This window comes from Martes martes (assembly GCF_963455335.1).
Source record: "Martes martes genome assembly, chromosome: 5".
Lineage (NCBI taxonomy): Eukaryota > Metazoa > Chordata > Mammalia > Carnivora > Mustelidae > Martes > Martes martes.
The window spans coordinates 88,570,310-88,585,772 of NC_137892.1; the positions used below are offsets into that span (position 1 = coordinate 88,570,310).

The following is a 15,463-nucleotide window of genomic DNA, read 5'->3' on the forward strand; positions in this document are numbered from 1 at the left end:
GTTCTTATCCTCATTTTACCTTCTACCCCTTATCACGCAACCACTGAGGCAAAGCAGTTTATTATAAAAATAAAACTTTATTCTGTCCTGGACACAGGAGCAGAAAATATGAGATGTCATTATGGTTCTAAATCCTCAAAAGGGGATCCAGGGGCAAGGAAATTGAAAGGAGTGGGGGAGGTGATGAGTTGAATGAGTGATATCGTGAAGCCAGGTCACCTGTGAAGAGCTGTCTTCTGGAGAGCATGCACACGATCCTGGAGCTGTGCCTCCTCCTGATGCTTTTCTAGGACCTGAAGCCCTGAATGCTGCAGAAATGCCTCCACAGCCTGAGGACAGGGAAAAGGATTCATCGCCCGAGTCCCTGTGCCCCAACACTAGATTCCCACAGCCTTACAGGTTAGCCCACCTCTACTTGGAAGAGTGCCTTCCCAACCAGAGGCTGCAAGTTCTGACCTGGAGTCCACATAGGCTTGCCAGGCCCAGAAAAGTGGCTATAGATAGGATGGAAAGGGAAAGGGGCCATGGTGAGACTACAGGCCTCAGAATAGGGGTACCAGGGCCAAAACTCACCTCTGGCCGATAGAGGAACAGCAGATACAGGAGCTCTAAACTCTGGCCTACTACTTCACTGTCAGAGGACGCCAGTGTGCCCATCAAGCAGGGGAGCAAGGGCCCTGGCCATAGATGTTGGCAGTAAGCAGGACCCTTCTCTGCCACGTTGCACAGAACTGTGAGCACCTACAGAAAGACATGTATACACAGTCCCACAAAGGATGAAAACTAAAGACTAATGATCTAAAATACATGGAGTGCTGATCATGTGGTCAGGCACCATGCCAAGCACACGCATGTTTTGTAATCCCCACAGCTGCCTCAGGTAGCACTGCTATTCTCAAATTACACACGGGAAAACTAAAGTTCAAGGTGGTAAGCTGATCTGCCCAAGGTTAGTAACTAGTAAAACAGGTTAGGGATTCACACCTGACTGGTCTGGCCCTGAAGCCGTCCACACCACACCACCTGCCAGTCCTCAGGTAAGGTACTTCTGAGTGCAAAGACCTGCTCCCAGTGTTTTTACTTTGGCCATCAGATCCAGGACTTAAGTGACCCCAATACCTACCAATACGCTCACCACATTAGAAACCGGCAACAACTGCAAGAGTGGCTTGATCAGATCCATGGAGAGCAAGGAGGTACAGAAACTAGGACTATTTGCTGAAAGGGAAAATGTCAAAGTAAAGTCCCTCAAACAGGGACCTGAACCTGCAACCCGCCCCCAGTCCTATCCACCTCAGCCCAGGCAGTGAGGAAGCATTCCCAGAATCTAAAGGTCTAGGCCGAGGCACGTTACAGTACATACCAGTAAGGTTGTTAAGGAGCCAAAGGCACTCAGGAAGCAGGCTGGGCTGCTTCTGGAGGAAGAACTGCATAAGGATATATAAGGCTGCCACCACACGCTCATCTTCAAGCTGATTTGGCCCTCCCACAACCTCCACTGCTGCTTCTGTTAGCAAGTTGCTTAGACACCGAAGTACAGGGCATACCAGCTGCAAAGACAAGTTGGGAGTACAGCATAAGGGGGAAGGGGTTACCTACATAGTAGGTAGCAAAGTAGGAAGGAAGGTAGCCCAGATCTTGACCTGTCCTCTTCACCTACCAACTCCAGTCCTGCATCCTCAGTTCTCTGGACAGCCCCAGCCACGTCCAATAGCAGCAGCCCCAGAGTGGATAGACCCCCATGGGAGATAAGCAGGGCATTGTTGACCTGGCTAGGCAATAAAAAGCAAGTACTCAGTCAATCCCACCTTGAGGATGGCAAATGGCCTAGAGTGATGAGTTTCCTGGGGTCCAAGCAGAGAAGACCACAGGAAGAAGAAAATTCACTGCAATTCCAGAAACCAAAGTTCAAAAACCCAAGGGTCTGGAAAGGAGCCCCAGGGCAAGTCTGTGGCACTTTTGCAAATGGTGTTACCTGCAGATGATGTAGTGCAGGCACCAGGCAAACTCCACAGCAACCCCAGGGTTTAGCTTTGGTCCAGGTTTCAACAGTTGTAGGATATGCTGGGGGAGAGTGGAGCCCAAGACAGAGCTGCCAACAGGAGAGTTTTGAGTTGGAACCACAGAAGGCAAGATGCCAGTCATTCTTCCCAAACCCTAACAGCAGGTGGGAAAGTATCCAAATCCAAAGCTCTTCGAAGCCAGACACATAGAGCTAAAATGTGCACCGGTTTCGGAAACAAGACTCAATCTGGTGTCCAGGGGCTACATCACCAAGTTGGTCACATGTGCCTCCACATCTGGAGATAAAATTTTACTTACGGGATGATCATCTCTGGAGCTTCCTTAGCTTGCAGAAGCTGGGACAAGGCATATCCAAGGGCTTCCAGCACAGTCAGATGGGGAGACTAGAAGTAGACAGGGTAGAGATCTGACTCTGGAAGCTGGGTCATAAGATTTTCTGTGACTTTCAATCCCTTAGCACAGGCTGGAGCTGCCTAAACAAAGCAGGGGGCCATGTGGGGACAAGACAGGGGAGGGCTGCCCAAGGAGGGAAAAAGCAGATGGATCCTCACCTGGATGCAGGCAGCCAAAGCAGGAACAATGCCCTGTGGCAGGAGCCGCCTTCTCACAGCCTCACTCTCCACAATCAGGTTACCCAGTGTATACAGACAGAGCTCCTGAGAGTGGAACAATAAAAGCCCGGGGCATGGCCTGTCTCAGGCTAGGGTGGGGGCGGGAGAGCAGAGGATGAAGTCTTGCCTTTGAGGCTCTGGGTAAAAGGGAGTGGAAGGTGATGGGCATATGTATGGCTATGGACATCAGGGGAAACAAATTTTCTTCTTCCCCCTATGTGCCAGCTCAAACTAAACCCAAAAGCACAGTATTTAAATTCAAGTCAAGAACAAGGTAGGAAGGGAGAGGGCTTACTATAAAGTCTGAGCTGTGACCGGAGAGGTAGGTGAGAAGGTAGGAAGTGGCTGGCAGGCAGGCCTCAGCCACCGCAGACTGCTCAGAATGAGAGAGCTCATGAAGGCACCGAGCGGCCTCTAGCTGCAACAGGGCTTGGTTGCTGGTCAGAAGCCCAACCAGGGTCCGCATACTGCCCTCCAGCCTACATAAGTGAGTACCAGAGCCCCGCTCAGCCTGTGGCCCATCCCCTCCACACTCCTGTCCATCCCTCAGAGGCCCGGGCCCCACTCACCACCCATACTGACCAGATGAAGGTTTGCTGAGTCTGAGGGTGCTGCAAGCCTCGACGAAGGCTGACCAGAGCTCTCTCTCTCTGCTTTTCATCTGTCCCCCGCTGTGCTAACTGGAGGAACTGCTGGATCTGGAGTGCAGGGCAGGAAGAGGAGTGATGGAAACAAAGGTGCCAGAAAGCAAGCATGAATCCTACTCTGCCCACCTCACCTGTGAGCACTCTAATGTCACAGCATCCCTAGAACTTGTCATTCAGGCTAATATGGCTAATAAGCATTAATCTTGCAGAAGAGTAGACAGAAGGAGTAATCAGAACTGGGTTTAATACCAGCCCTGTCACTTACTTTATAAAGAACCTAAATCTCAATTTTTCACCTGAAAAAGGGAATAACGTATTTCCTGCCTTCTTACAGAGTTCTTCTTACAGAGTTCCAAGCTTTTGCATGATCTATTCCTTCTGCCTGGGATACCATCCCCAGGTCCTCCACTCCCTTCAGATTTCTGTTCCTCTTTCTAGCTTCCTTTCACAGACTTAAGGGTTTCTATTGTGCCCATGTTTCCTTCATGACAGGTGGTAACATGCCTGTCTTCTCCACTGGGCTGCTGCAAGTACCACAAAGAAAAGGACTCTCCTCATCTTTGTGCACTTCAGTCCCCAGCACAGTGTCTTGGCATGAAGTAAGCACACAATGAACCAACAAACCAATGGTATAACCTAAACATGAGTGCTTTTGTAAACAACATATGTAAACATAGACAATATAAACAAAGGGGATGCCCAATGCTTGAATGAATAAATCAGCTAAAATCAACCATTTCATTCACTTAGTCAATAAATAATTACCATCTACTATGCCAGATACTTTAGGGCATCTGAGTTTTCAATGACAACAAATAAGATAGGGTCTAGGTTCCCAAGGATTTAAAGTCTAGTTGGAGAAACAATAAACAATTAGTATGATTAATATTCTGCAAACCAGCTGTCAAGACAGAATACTAAAAAGGACCCATTTTTAGATGTAGCAAATGTAAAGGCCTTGCGACAAGGAAGACCCTAGCATATTCTTTCAAAAACTGAAAAGGGAGAATTTTGGCTAAGATGAGTAAACTGGCAAGGCTGGAACTAGGCAAACGTTAGACCATTCATCCAGGAAGAAAGGATTTTTAATTTTTATTTTTTTAAAGATTTTTTTTAAAGATTTTATTTATTTATTTCAGAGAGAGCACAAGAAAGGGGAGTAGCAGAGTGACAGGGAAAAGCAGGCTCCCTGCTGAGCAGGGGCCCAAATATAGGACTTGATCCTAGGATCATGACCCCAGCAAAATGCAGACCTCTAGCTGACTGGGCCATCCAGATGCCCCAAAGCTGTATTTATATGAGAGAAAGAGAGAGAGCCCGCACAGAAGAGCGACAGAAGGAGAGGGACAGAGAATCTCAAGCGACTCCATGCTGAGCACGGAGCCCAAGGGTGGGGCGGAGGTCTCAATCTCACCACCAAGAGCTCATGACCTGAGCGGAACTCCAGTCCGAGACACTTAACCCACTAAGACACCCAGGCGCCCCATATTTTGGATTTGTGAGAGACACATCTGACTGATGTATGGAGAATGAACTTCAAGGCGGCAAGCACAGATGCAAATGATCTGTTAGAAGGCTACTGTGTGTATACAGAGAAGAGGATGGTAGTAGCTGCGATGTTCACCACCCTGAAGACGCCAGAGCTCTTAAAGAGATGAAAAACGCCCAGGACTTGATGTACTGATGTGGGGATGAGGGACACAGTTCTCGAGGATGATTTCCCAGTTTCTGGCTTGGCCCACTGGATGGATGGAGGTATTGAAGGGACCGCGTTCAGGTTTGGGGCCGAGCTCAAAAAGAATTTGGCGCCAGTGGGCGCAGAACTCACCAAGCACCCGGTCCCCTCACCTCAGCTTCCCCGAGGATCATGGCCACACATTCCCCTTCGGCTTCCTCCAGGACGTCGTCTCTCAGCAGCCTCTTACTGACCAGCTGCTGCTCCCTCCGCGCCTTCCGCAATGCTGAGGGCAAAGGAGCCGGCTGAACGTAGGAGGGACATCTAGGACCCCCGTCTGCCACCCGGGGGCCTCCTCATCTATCCCCGATTGCCATACCATCCGCCATACCACAGCACTCCTCCGTAGTGGAGGAGCTACGGTACCCCCGCCGGTATCTTCCCGTCTCCCTTGCCCTCCCGCACCTGCCTCCCGCTCCCGGCGCCGGCACCGTAGCTCCTCCACTACGCAGCCCACCGGCCTCAGGCGGCCCTGCCGTCCGCTCCACATGGCTGAGGTAGAGAAAATTCGCAGGAAGCCCAGAATCAGGAAACCGGCTCCAAACCTAGAAGACCGCACCGACACAGCGCAGCCACAGCGCAGGGCGGAAGAGGAGGAGTGAGTGGGCAGAGCACAGTGCAAAATGGTGGCGGGCAGACCAAAGGAGAGGCGGGGCGAAGAGAGAGTAGATGGGGTGGGGCAAGGGGCAGGGAGGGGCGGGGCGAAAGCTAGAGGCGGGGTAGGACTTGGGCCGCGAAGAGCTTAGGCAAGACTCAGCAGCACGCGCTTCGCGTGTGGTTGGTTTTTTTCCCTCCCAGTTCTCTTTCCCAATTCCAGGAAAGAAATTCGACCTCCACCCGGACTGCAGTGCGTCACCTTCCACTCAACAAATACAACCTCCCCAAACCTAACACACTCTAAAGATTTTTTTTTTAAAGATTTTATTTATTTATTTGACAGAGATCACAAGTAGGCAGAGAGGCAGCAGAGAGAGAGGAGGAAGCAGGCTCCCTGGTGAGCAGGGAGCCCGATGTGGGGCTCTATCCCAGGACCCCGGAACCACGACACAAGCCCAAGGCAGAGGCCCTAACCCACTGAGCCACCCAGGCGCTCAACCTAACACACTCTAGACGGACATTCAAAACTATCCCGAGTTTTAGGAATATTTCACCAAAAACTTAGCTCCCACTGATGAACACTGGATCGGCATCACCTTACTGAATGTTCTCCACGACAATTATCCCCATTATGCGCGTATGAAGAAAATGAGACAAATATAATTATTTCACTGTTCTGCATAAAAGTGAATCACATTATTTTGGGGATAAAGTAATCCTTAAACCAGATTTGGAGCACCACTAACTACTACGTACTGGGGAAACACTGGTGAAATAAAAAACCATGTTCCTCACCCTCGAAATCTGAATTGTGGCAAAGTAAATTTTACATGGTCTAATCCCTGCATACCTCCCCAGTCTTCACTGGAGGGGCACCTCGCCTAATTCATCTCTCCTGGGATCTTCTTTGTTCCCTAAAATAAGCCCTCCTCTTTTCCTCCTCCAGGCTTTTGGCCAGGCTGTTGCCCTGCCTACAGAGCCCTATCTCTGCCTGAACACCGCCCCCTCCCCCAAACCAGCGCCCTTCCCTTAATTAACACCGCTCTCAAGATCTCAATTCCAATGTCCCCTACTCAGAACTACTAGACCTCTGTCCCTGTCATAAGAGCCTATAGCACCATATACTTCATAACCATTTTTACTGTCATGAAGTTACAGTGTATTGTTTGATGTTGTCCTCCCCAAATCCCATTCACTGCTCGAAGAGAGTGCAGTCCTGGTCGCAGTTAAGCATTTTTATTGGAGGGGGTGCCTGGGTGGCTCAGACCGTTAAGCATTTCTCTTCGGATCAGGTCCTGGGACGGAGCCCCACATCAGGCTCCCTGCTATGCAAGGAGCCTGCTTCTCCCTCTTCCACTCCCCCTGCTTGTGCTCTCTCTCTCTCAAATAAATAAAATAAAATCTAAAAAAAAAAAAAAAAGAATTTTTATTGGAGGTCTCTAGTTTTTAGAAAGCTATTATTTAGGGAAATATATGAGTAAGAACAAATCCAAGAAAGGGAACTGTTCTCAAATCAACTTCCTCTGGTAGTCTGTGGTTAGGATTTGGCACTTTCAAACCAACTTTCTTTCCTAGAATTTAATTCCACCTCTTGGAGTTAATTGCCTTTAATCTGGGACGCCTGGGTGGCTCAGTCAGTTAAACATCTGCCTTCGGCTCAGGTCGTGATCCCAGGGTCCTGGAAACGAGTCCCCACATCAGGTTCCCTGCTCAGTGGGGAGCCTGCTTCCCCCTCTGCCCACCACTTCTCCTGCTTGTGCTCTCTCTCTCTGTCAAATAATTTTTTCTTAATTGCCTTTAGGAGCGCCTGGGTGGCTCAGTGGGTTAAAGACTGTGCCTTCGACTCAGGTCATGATCCCAGGGTCCTGGGATCGAGCCCCACATCTGGCTCTCTGCTCAGCAGGGATGCCTGTTTGCCTTCCTCTCTCTGCCTGCCTCTCTGCCTACTTGTGATCTCTGTCAAATAAATGATAAATAAAATCTTTTAAAAAATAAAATAAAAAATTGCCTTTAATCTCTTCCACAAATCACCTAGTTAAATATCTGCAGACTATTATCCTGCTTCCACATCTCTCCAGGCCCAGCATCCATCCAGCACTGGGACAGCCATTTACTGAGCAACTGCTCAGAGCACCACGCACTGCCTGGGTATAGAGTCTGAGTCTTTACTCTCCTTTATCATGGGACAGGCTGCTTCTAACACCTACATATTTCCCCTGGTGGGGAAAATATCCAGGCAAAATATCTGCCCAGACAGTTACAGCTGCCCACCCTGTTTTTTTGCACTTATCTTCCCAATATCACGGTCAACCCTGTAAAAAACAGCCCCACGTCCTCTCTAATACAGAGCTAGCTGTTCCTTTCTCCACAGCTCCCCCAAGTCTTTAGTTTCTCCTTTCCGAGTCCTCTTCCCTATGGACTATAGTCTGCATCTGTGTTTGCCTCCCCCCACCTACCAGAGTACTTGAGGGATGGTGTGATGGTCATGTGTTTGTCCCTGGGCTTTGTACCAGCCCTGACATTTGGTAGACAAATGATATGTATTTGTTGAATCAAGGTGTGAGTTGGGGATCCTTGAAGAACCATTATTGCCCCTCTTTGCTTGGAACCATAATCCAAGGTACCTCCCTTAGAATGATGGGATTTGCTAAAGAGCCAGGCTTCAGTGGTCTGAATCTTCTGAATGCAGAGGCACTGATGAAGAACATAAAAATCAGGACTATTCTTTTTTTTTTTTTTTAATTTATTTGACCGACAGATATCACAAGTAGGCAGAGAGGCAGGCAGAGAGGTGGACGCAAGCTCCCTGCTGAGCAGAGAGCCCAATGTGGGGCTCGATCCCAGGACCCTGAGATCATGACCTGAGCTGAAGGCAGAGGCTTTAACCCACTGAGCCACCCAGGCACCCCAGAATCAGGACTATTCTTAATAGATGTGGCTCTGTAGTCACAGACAAGTACTACCATTATCTCCATGTTACAAATCAGGAACCCAGAAATCTGAGGTGCAGAAATTTGCCCAAGTATTAAAACCTGTGGTAGAGCTGGGATTCCAAGCCTGGCTGTCTGACCACAGAGTCAGTGTATTTAACACTGAGCTATAAACTCACTCACATTCTTGGTCCTCAGGGATGTTCCAGTGACCCGGCCTGGCTGGTCTTAGGGCACGGCTCAGGGTATCAAGACATGCCCAACAAGATACACAGGGAGCAGTGAGGTCTAATGAAACCTCCTTGTTTGGAATATGGACAAAGGTAAAGCCATTTATAAAAAAAAAAATGGGAGAAGTGAGAATTCAAACATTTTTAGTATAGCTCTTGCCCCAGAATCTATAGGTGAAGAACTGTGAGGGTGGTTGTGAAAGCACAGCCCCTATTCACCCTCTGGGACACGTGCCTTTTTTTTTTTTTTTTTTTTTTGGCAAAACAGGTGAGTTACTAATTAATCCTCATTCAACATAGGTCCAGCCTTTCCTCCCAGGATGTAGGAACTGTGTTGCGGGGGAAGGGCAGTGAAGAGCTAGGCGCAAGGGGGGAAATCTGGGTTTGAAATACCTGTTTCTCAGTTTCAGGGCAAGGAAATGGAAACTGCAAGAAGTGGAGCTATTTGGCCAATGTGTCTCTATTAAAGACCTCTTTAAGAAAGCTATTATTTGGGGGGCACCTGGGTGGTTCAGTCAGTTAAGCACCTTGTCTTAATGATCTCAGAGTCATGGGATTGAGCCCTGTGTGGGGCTCCCCACTCAGCAGAGAGTCTGCTTCTCCCTCTCCCTCTGTCCCCCACCCCAGCCCCTGCTGGAGCTCGCTCTCTCTCTCTCTCTCTCTCTCTGTGTCTCTTTTTCTGAAATGAATACATAAATCTTAAAAAAAGAAAGATAGAAAGCAAGCTGGGGCATCTGAGTGGCTCAGCCGGCTGAGTGCCCCACTCTTCGTTTCAGCTAAGGTCATTATCTTAGGATCCTGGTATCCGGGCCCTCAAAAGGCTGGGTGCTGAGCGAGGAGTCTGTTTGTCTCTCTCCCTCTGCTCCTCACCCCACTCTCTCTTTCTCAAATAAAGAAATAATCTTAAAAAAAACAAAGCTCTTACTTTCTTTTATTTTTTTAGATTTTTTAAAAAATTTATTTGACAAAGAGAGACAGCGAGAGAGAGAAAGCAGGAACGGGAGGAGAGGGAGAAGCAGACTCCCCACTGAGCAGGGAGCCCCACGTGGGGCTCAATCCCTACCCTGAGATCATGACCTGAACCAAAGGCAGCCGCTTAACCGACTGAGCCACCCAAGCGCCCCCCCAAAACAAAGCTCTTACTTTCTTAATAATCAAAGTTTTAAAAAAGAACAAGTCAACAACAACAAATCATAAAGGAAGGGGTTGTTCTTCAGACCAACTTCCTTCCCTTGAATCTCAATGCTATTCCTTGGAGTCAACAGAAGAAGTTTGCAATCTCCTCCACAAAATATCTAGCTGCGCTCTCCACCCTCAGTCTCCGGAAAGGGCAACAGCTAAACATGCGAGGGTATTCAAGGGATTGGATTTGGGAGTCGGAAATTTAATAGTAACCCAGATGAGGGAAAAGTTAAAGAAACTATCCCAGCTGATTCCGTGGGATAAAGGCAGGGGGAGGTGAGAGTCCTGGCCTGAAGAACTGGGGATTTTTCTTTCCCCAAAGCTAGTAAACAAGCCTGGGGTATCTGACTCATCAGGATACTGCCTGGGGCATTGCACTCTAAATGCCCTACAAGATCCTTCCTGTTACAGTCCTGGCAACATCCTTCATTGCAAAACTTCCCAGAAGGGTACCCCATGGAGTAGTTGGGTGGCAGAGAGGTGGGGAGTGACCAGGGTTCACAGAGAAAAGAATAGAGTGATATCCCACGGTTACATAAACTCGCAGGCCGCCCAAGAGCACAGCTAGGTGTGTGAAGCCTAGAAACAGGTGGGTGCGGCTGTACAGGAAAGTAGCTCCTCCCTGAGCCCGACAGGACACAGAGACCCTGAGCACCAATAGACCATGGTGAGTGTACGGTCTTGGGGCCCAAAGGGAACTACTCAAGGAACCCCAGGGACTGACTGGGGCAGCCCTGACCTCTGCTTTCTTCCTTAGGTGCGCGCGCCCTGCTTGCTGCTGCTGTTGCTGCCAACGCTGTGCGTCTCTGAGGTCGTACTACGGCCCTGCGAAGTCGACGACGAGGATTTCCGCTGCTTCTGCAACTTCACGGATCCGCAGCCCGAGTGGTCCAGCGCCTTGGAGTGTGTAAGTGCCGTTGAGGTGGAGATCCATGGCGGCGGCCGCAACCTGGAACAGTTTCTAAAAGGCGCAGACACGGACCCGAAGCAGTACGCTGACATGCTCAAAGCTCTGCGCTTGCGGCGGCTCACAGTGGCCTCTGCGCAGGTTCCTGCTGTGCTCGTGGCCGCCTTCCTGCGTGCGCTGGGGTACTCCCGCATCAAGGAACTGACGCTCCAGGACCTGGAGGTAACCGGCGGGACGCCACCGCCGCTTCTGGAAGCGACTGGGCCTGCGCTCTCCACCCTCACTCTCCGGAACGTGTCGTGGACAGCGGGAGGTGCCTGGCTCACCGAACTGCAGCGGTGGCTGAAGCCGGGCCTCAAGGTACTGAACATTGCGCAAGCACACTCGCTTGCTTTTTCCTGCGCACAACTCCCCACCTTCCGGGCCCTCACCACCTTAGACCTATCCGACAATCCCCGACTGGATGAGCACGGACTGACTGCAGTTCTCTGTCCGCACAAGTTCCCGGCCCTCCAGGCTCTAGTTTTACGGAACGCCGGGATACAGACGCCCAACGGCGCGTGCTTGGTGATGGTGCGGGCGGGAGTGCAACTTCAGCGCCTAGACCTCAGCCACAACTCGCTGCGCGCTACCGCCCCAGACGCTCCTATGTGTGTCTGGCCGAGCACACTGAACTCTCTCAACTTGTCCTTCGCCGGGTTGGAGCAAGTGCCTAAGGGACTACCGGCCAGGCTTAGCGAGCTTGATCTTAGGTGCAACAGGCTGAACAAAGAGCCTCGGCCAGAAGAGCTGCCCACGGTGAGTAACCTGACGCTAGATGGGAATCCCTTTCTGGACCCTGAAGACCTCAACTACCCGATGAAGTCTGGCGTGGTCCCAGCCTGTGCGCATTCGGCCCTGGCGGTGGGGGTGTCAGGAACCTTAGCGGTGCTTCAGAGGGTGGGGGGCGTCGCCTAGGGCCCACGAGAGAGACGAATGAATTGGCTCAGATTGCCCTGGCTCCAGAGAAGCCTTATCCGAACGTCTTAACCAACCAACCCTCTGCCCCATCTTCATTAAAATCTGAAACAAGGAGATCGGTGTCATTCACTCAATGGGTGTCTGTGATCTGCTGGGGCACAGTGCTGGCTGTGGAATCCATTATATTTAGCTTTCTTCATCCAAATCCCCTAGAAACCTAAGAATAGAACTTAAAGGTGGAAGAGGCAGGGAGTGTTTCCTGTCTAGGGCTGTGTGTGAGAAATGGGGGTTTCTGTGCAATCCGGCTTTCTGAGATTACTTACACCCGTGTTAAGGCTGTTTGAATGGTAAACATGCCGAGGAAGATACAGAATGTTTCCTCTCTGGTGCATTTTCCAAGAGCCAGCTGCTCCCCCTTTCAAAAGTAATAAAACTCAGAGTTACATGCTTATTCTCTCTCTCTCTCTCCCACTCTCCACGGAGAAGGGACAGCTCTACCACTTGTCCCACATAAGTTCTGAGTTTCATAATTTCAGGGTTTCTCTTCTGCTGTGTAAAGCCCCTCCACACACAGGTACGCTGGCTTTCACCGTGTCATCTAAAGGGGAATTTATGCATGGAGGATGGTTGCAAGATGCTGTCATTAAACAGTCTGTTTCTGAACCAGATATCTTGTGTGTATAATTGTTTCTGGCTGGATCCTTAATTTGCAAATAGGATAATAGCTTAGACACTTCACAACATCTTAGACCTCTCACAGGGCAAGTAATGACATGTGCCTTCCAAACCGCATTTTCTCAGAGACTCAGGACATCAGCCAAGAGGTACTGCTCCTTCTAGGAGTCCCTTCTTTACATTGAGGAGGCAGCCATATGCATCAGAAAGCTAGACACCTGCCTCACAGAGGACATGGAAGAGGGATGGAGGAGGGGGCGGATATAAGCACAGCCCTCTGGCCTGCCTGCCTCCAGTGTCCAGCGCCACACAGGTAGGAATGGAGGATGGAGGATGCAAAATAACATTGTTGGGAGAGTTACATGGATTACCAGACCACAGACCACGGGGACTGATAAATTGCCATCCCCAGGCAGGAAACCCCTCGGACTTCATCCAGCCCAGGGGAACATTTCCAGTATCAGAGAACTAATGACCTCAAGCAGCTCCTTACATTTGAATAGCTTTGAGCGCTCTTCATCAAAGTTCTGGAGCCCCTGCTCAACCTCTGGCCCTGTGTTAGGACACTGATATACAAAGATGAGTCCAAAACATCCATGTCCTCAGGGAATTCTCAATCCAATAAGGGAGATGTACACAGAAAAGACAGTTGTGATTCAATGAATGGGAGGGATCTACTCTATGAGCTCCTCTGGAAGGCTGTACAGGAAAAGAGATATTCAAAGGTGAATATCACTTCCTCAGGAAGGACATTCCCAGGCAAAAATGGGTACTTTAAAAGGCTCAAACCTGAGGGACGCCTGGGTGGCTCAGTTGGTTAAGCAGCTGCCTTCGGCTCAGGTCATGATCCCAGCGTCCTGGGATCGAGTCCCACATCGGGCTCCTTGCTCGGCAGGGAGCCTGCTTCTCCCTCTGCCTCTGCCTGCCACTCTGTCTACTTGTGCTCACTCTCGCTCCTCTCTCTCTCTGACAAATAAATAAAAATAAAATAAAATAAAAACCTTTTAAAAAAAAAGGCTCAAACCTGAAAGTATATGGCTAGATCTGAGAATTATAACTGATTAGGTAGGGCTGGAGATCCCAATGATGGAAGCTGGTGACATTCATTCATTCAAGCGCTGATTATATGCCAGGGACTATGCTAACCCCTGTGGATATACCGGGAATAACAGAGAAGTTCTTGTTCATATGGAATTCAGATTCTAGTTGGATAGTGGGGGTAAGGGGCAGACAATAAAGAGATATCAAACTATGATAAGGCTTGTGAAGAGAAAGAGGACAGAGTGTTGAGGATTGATATGTTATATGGGAGTGTTAGGAAGGTCTCTCTGATGGGGATATCCAAACAATCTCCTGAGCGAATTGGGAAAGTGAGCTTGAGGATATCTGCAGGAATAGCATTTCAGGCAGAGACAATGGCAGGCATAAAAATCCTGAGTGTTAAAGGAAACAATAAGGAGGCCAGTGTGGCTGAAGCAGGGTGAGCAGGGGTGGTAGGGAAGGACAGTAAAAGAAAACATGAGAGAATAGCAGGGCCAGATTACGTAGGGCCTTGTAAAGCAGTGCTATTCAAAGTATCGAAGGCAAGTGCCAGCCCACACTGTTTATTACTGCACTGTGAGGAGGTAAATTTAAAAAGTCAAGAATGAGTGGTTAGAAACTCTTTTTTTTTTCTTTTTAAGATTTTATTTATTTATTTGATAGACAGAGATCACAAGTAGGCAGAGAGGCAGGCAGAGAGAGAGGAGGAAGCAGGCTCCCCAAGCCCCTGGGATCATGACCTGAGCCGAAGGCAGAGGCTTTAACCCACTGAGCCACGAGGCGCCCCGGCTAGAAACTTTTTAAAAATAAATTTTATTTAGCGGCAGCTGGGTGGCTCAGTGGCTCAGTTGGTTAAGTGGCTGCCTTCAGACCAGGTCATGATTCCAGGGTCCTGGGTTGGAGCCCTAAGAAGGGCTTCCTGCTCAGCCGGGAGCCTGCTTCTTCCTCTTCTGCTCTCCCTGCATGTGCACAAGCTCTCTGTCAAATAAATAAAATATCATATTTTATTATTTTTTAAGATTTTATTTATTTATTTATTTGACAGAGAAAGAGAGCACAAACTTAAGAGCCATCTTTCTCCTCTGGGCAGAAGAGAGATTTAACTAAGAGCATGTTGTGAAGGGCCTTAAGAGATAATCCTGCAGGGTGTGAGGAGTGATTAATGAGTTTGAAGTGGACAGTTACTGGAAGCAAGTGTGTGTTTGAAAAAACCCACAGGTGGCCACATGGAAAATGGATTAGCAGATCCTAAGGGAGCAGTGAAGAGGTTATTGAATGAGTCTAGGTGAGAAAGGGTGAGGACCTGACCAGGACAGCAGTTGCCATGGAAATGTGGGGGAAGGATGGCTCCAAGAGCTCTGAAAGAGGTAGAACCCGATGGGTCCCAGGATGCCTGAATGTGGGGAAAGACGAGATGCCTCAGGTTTCTGGTTTAGAGGATGCCAGTCTCACTCAGGGATGGAAATGGAAAAGAAAAAAAAAAAGATTGGGAGAAAGGCACTTATGAGCTTGAAGTGCTTCAAATCCAGTAGCTAGCTGGTCTTTGGAGTTTAGATCTGACAAGACAAATTTGGGCTGCATTCCAGAACTGAGGAGCCCTCAGTGTAGAAGTGGTTGTGAAGTCATGGAGATGGGGAAGCTCCAGGGATAGAGCAAGGAGACTGCTAAAAAGGGAACCTGGAAAGCATCAGTCAGCATTTAAGGATGTGGGAAACAGGGTCCTTAAAGGACACAGAGACAAGGAGAATTGAGAACTTTTCAGGTGCGGGACACAGAGACAGAGTGGTCAGCAGTTTCTTATGCTTCCTTCCCTATCTTTGTCTCTGTCTCCTCCTCAGCATATTCTAGCCGCTCCACTCTGGCATTACTTCCTTTCACACTGGCTCTTCACTCTCCCAGGAATGCTCTGGTCATTTGTTTGTT

The 15,463-nt window shown here is 49.2% G+C and overlaps 2 protein-coding genes across 3 annotated transcripts in view; one reads left to right on the plus strand and one right to left on the minus strand.

The window, feature by feature from the left end:
• Window positions 1-54: 54 nt before the first annotated feature.
• TMCO6 (transmembrane and coiled-coil domains 6) overlaps window positions 55-15,463 on the minus strand; it is a 40,817-nt gene continuing 25,408 nt past the window's right edge. Inside the window, exons 3-14 of one of the 2 annotated variants that reach the window (XM_080804018.1) lie at window positions 5,424-5,563; window positions 5,132-5,244; window positions 3,219-3,334; window positions 2,932-3,115; window positions 2,577-2,681; window positions 2,323-2,408; window positions 1,976-2,092; window positions 1,661-1,772; window positions 1,364-1,550; window positions 1,124-1,218; window positions 574-741; window positions 55-329 (exon numbers count right to left, since the gene is read on the minus strand). In XM_080804018.1, the coding sequence (XP_080660144.1) occupies window positions 216-329; window positions 574-741; window positions 1,124-1,218; window positions 1,364-1,550; window positions 1,661-1,772; window positions 1,976-2,092; window positions 2,323-2,408; window positions 2,577-2,681; window positions 2,932-3,115; window positions 3,219-3,334; window positions 5,132-5,244; window positions 5,424-5,563 (1,537 nt within the window). In that variant the 3' untranslated portion in view covers window positions 55-215. Of the gene's footprint in view, window positions 330-573; window positions 742-1,123; window positions 1,219-1,363; window positions 1,551-1,660; window positions 1,773-1,975; window positions 2,093-2,322; window positions 2,409-2,576; window positions 2,682-2,931; window positions 3,116-3,218; window positions 3,335-5,131; window positions 5,245-5,423; window positions 5,639-15,463 lie in introns of those variants that run through there. The other variant, XM_080804019.1, reaches the window with a different exon arrangement.
• Window positions 10,324-12,492, plus strand: CD14 (CD14 molecule). Its single transcript, XM_080804021.1, has 2 exons — window positions 10,324-10,624; window positions 10,715-12,492. Exons 1-2 carry the CDS (start codon window positions 10,622-10,624, stop codon window positions 11,819-11,821), a joined length of 1,110 nt encoding a protein of 369 aa, XP_080660147.1. The 5' UTR covers window positions 10,324-10,621; the 3' UTR covers window positions 11,822-12,492.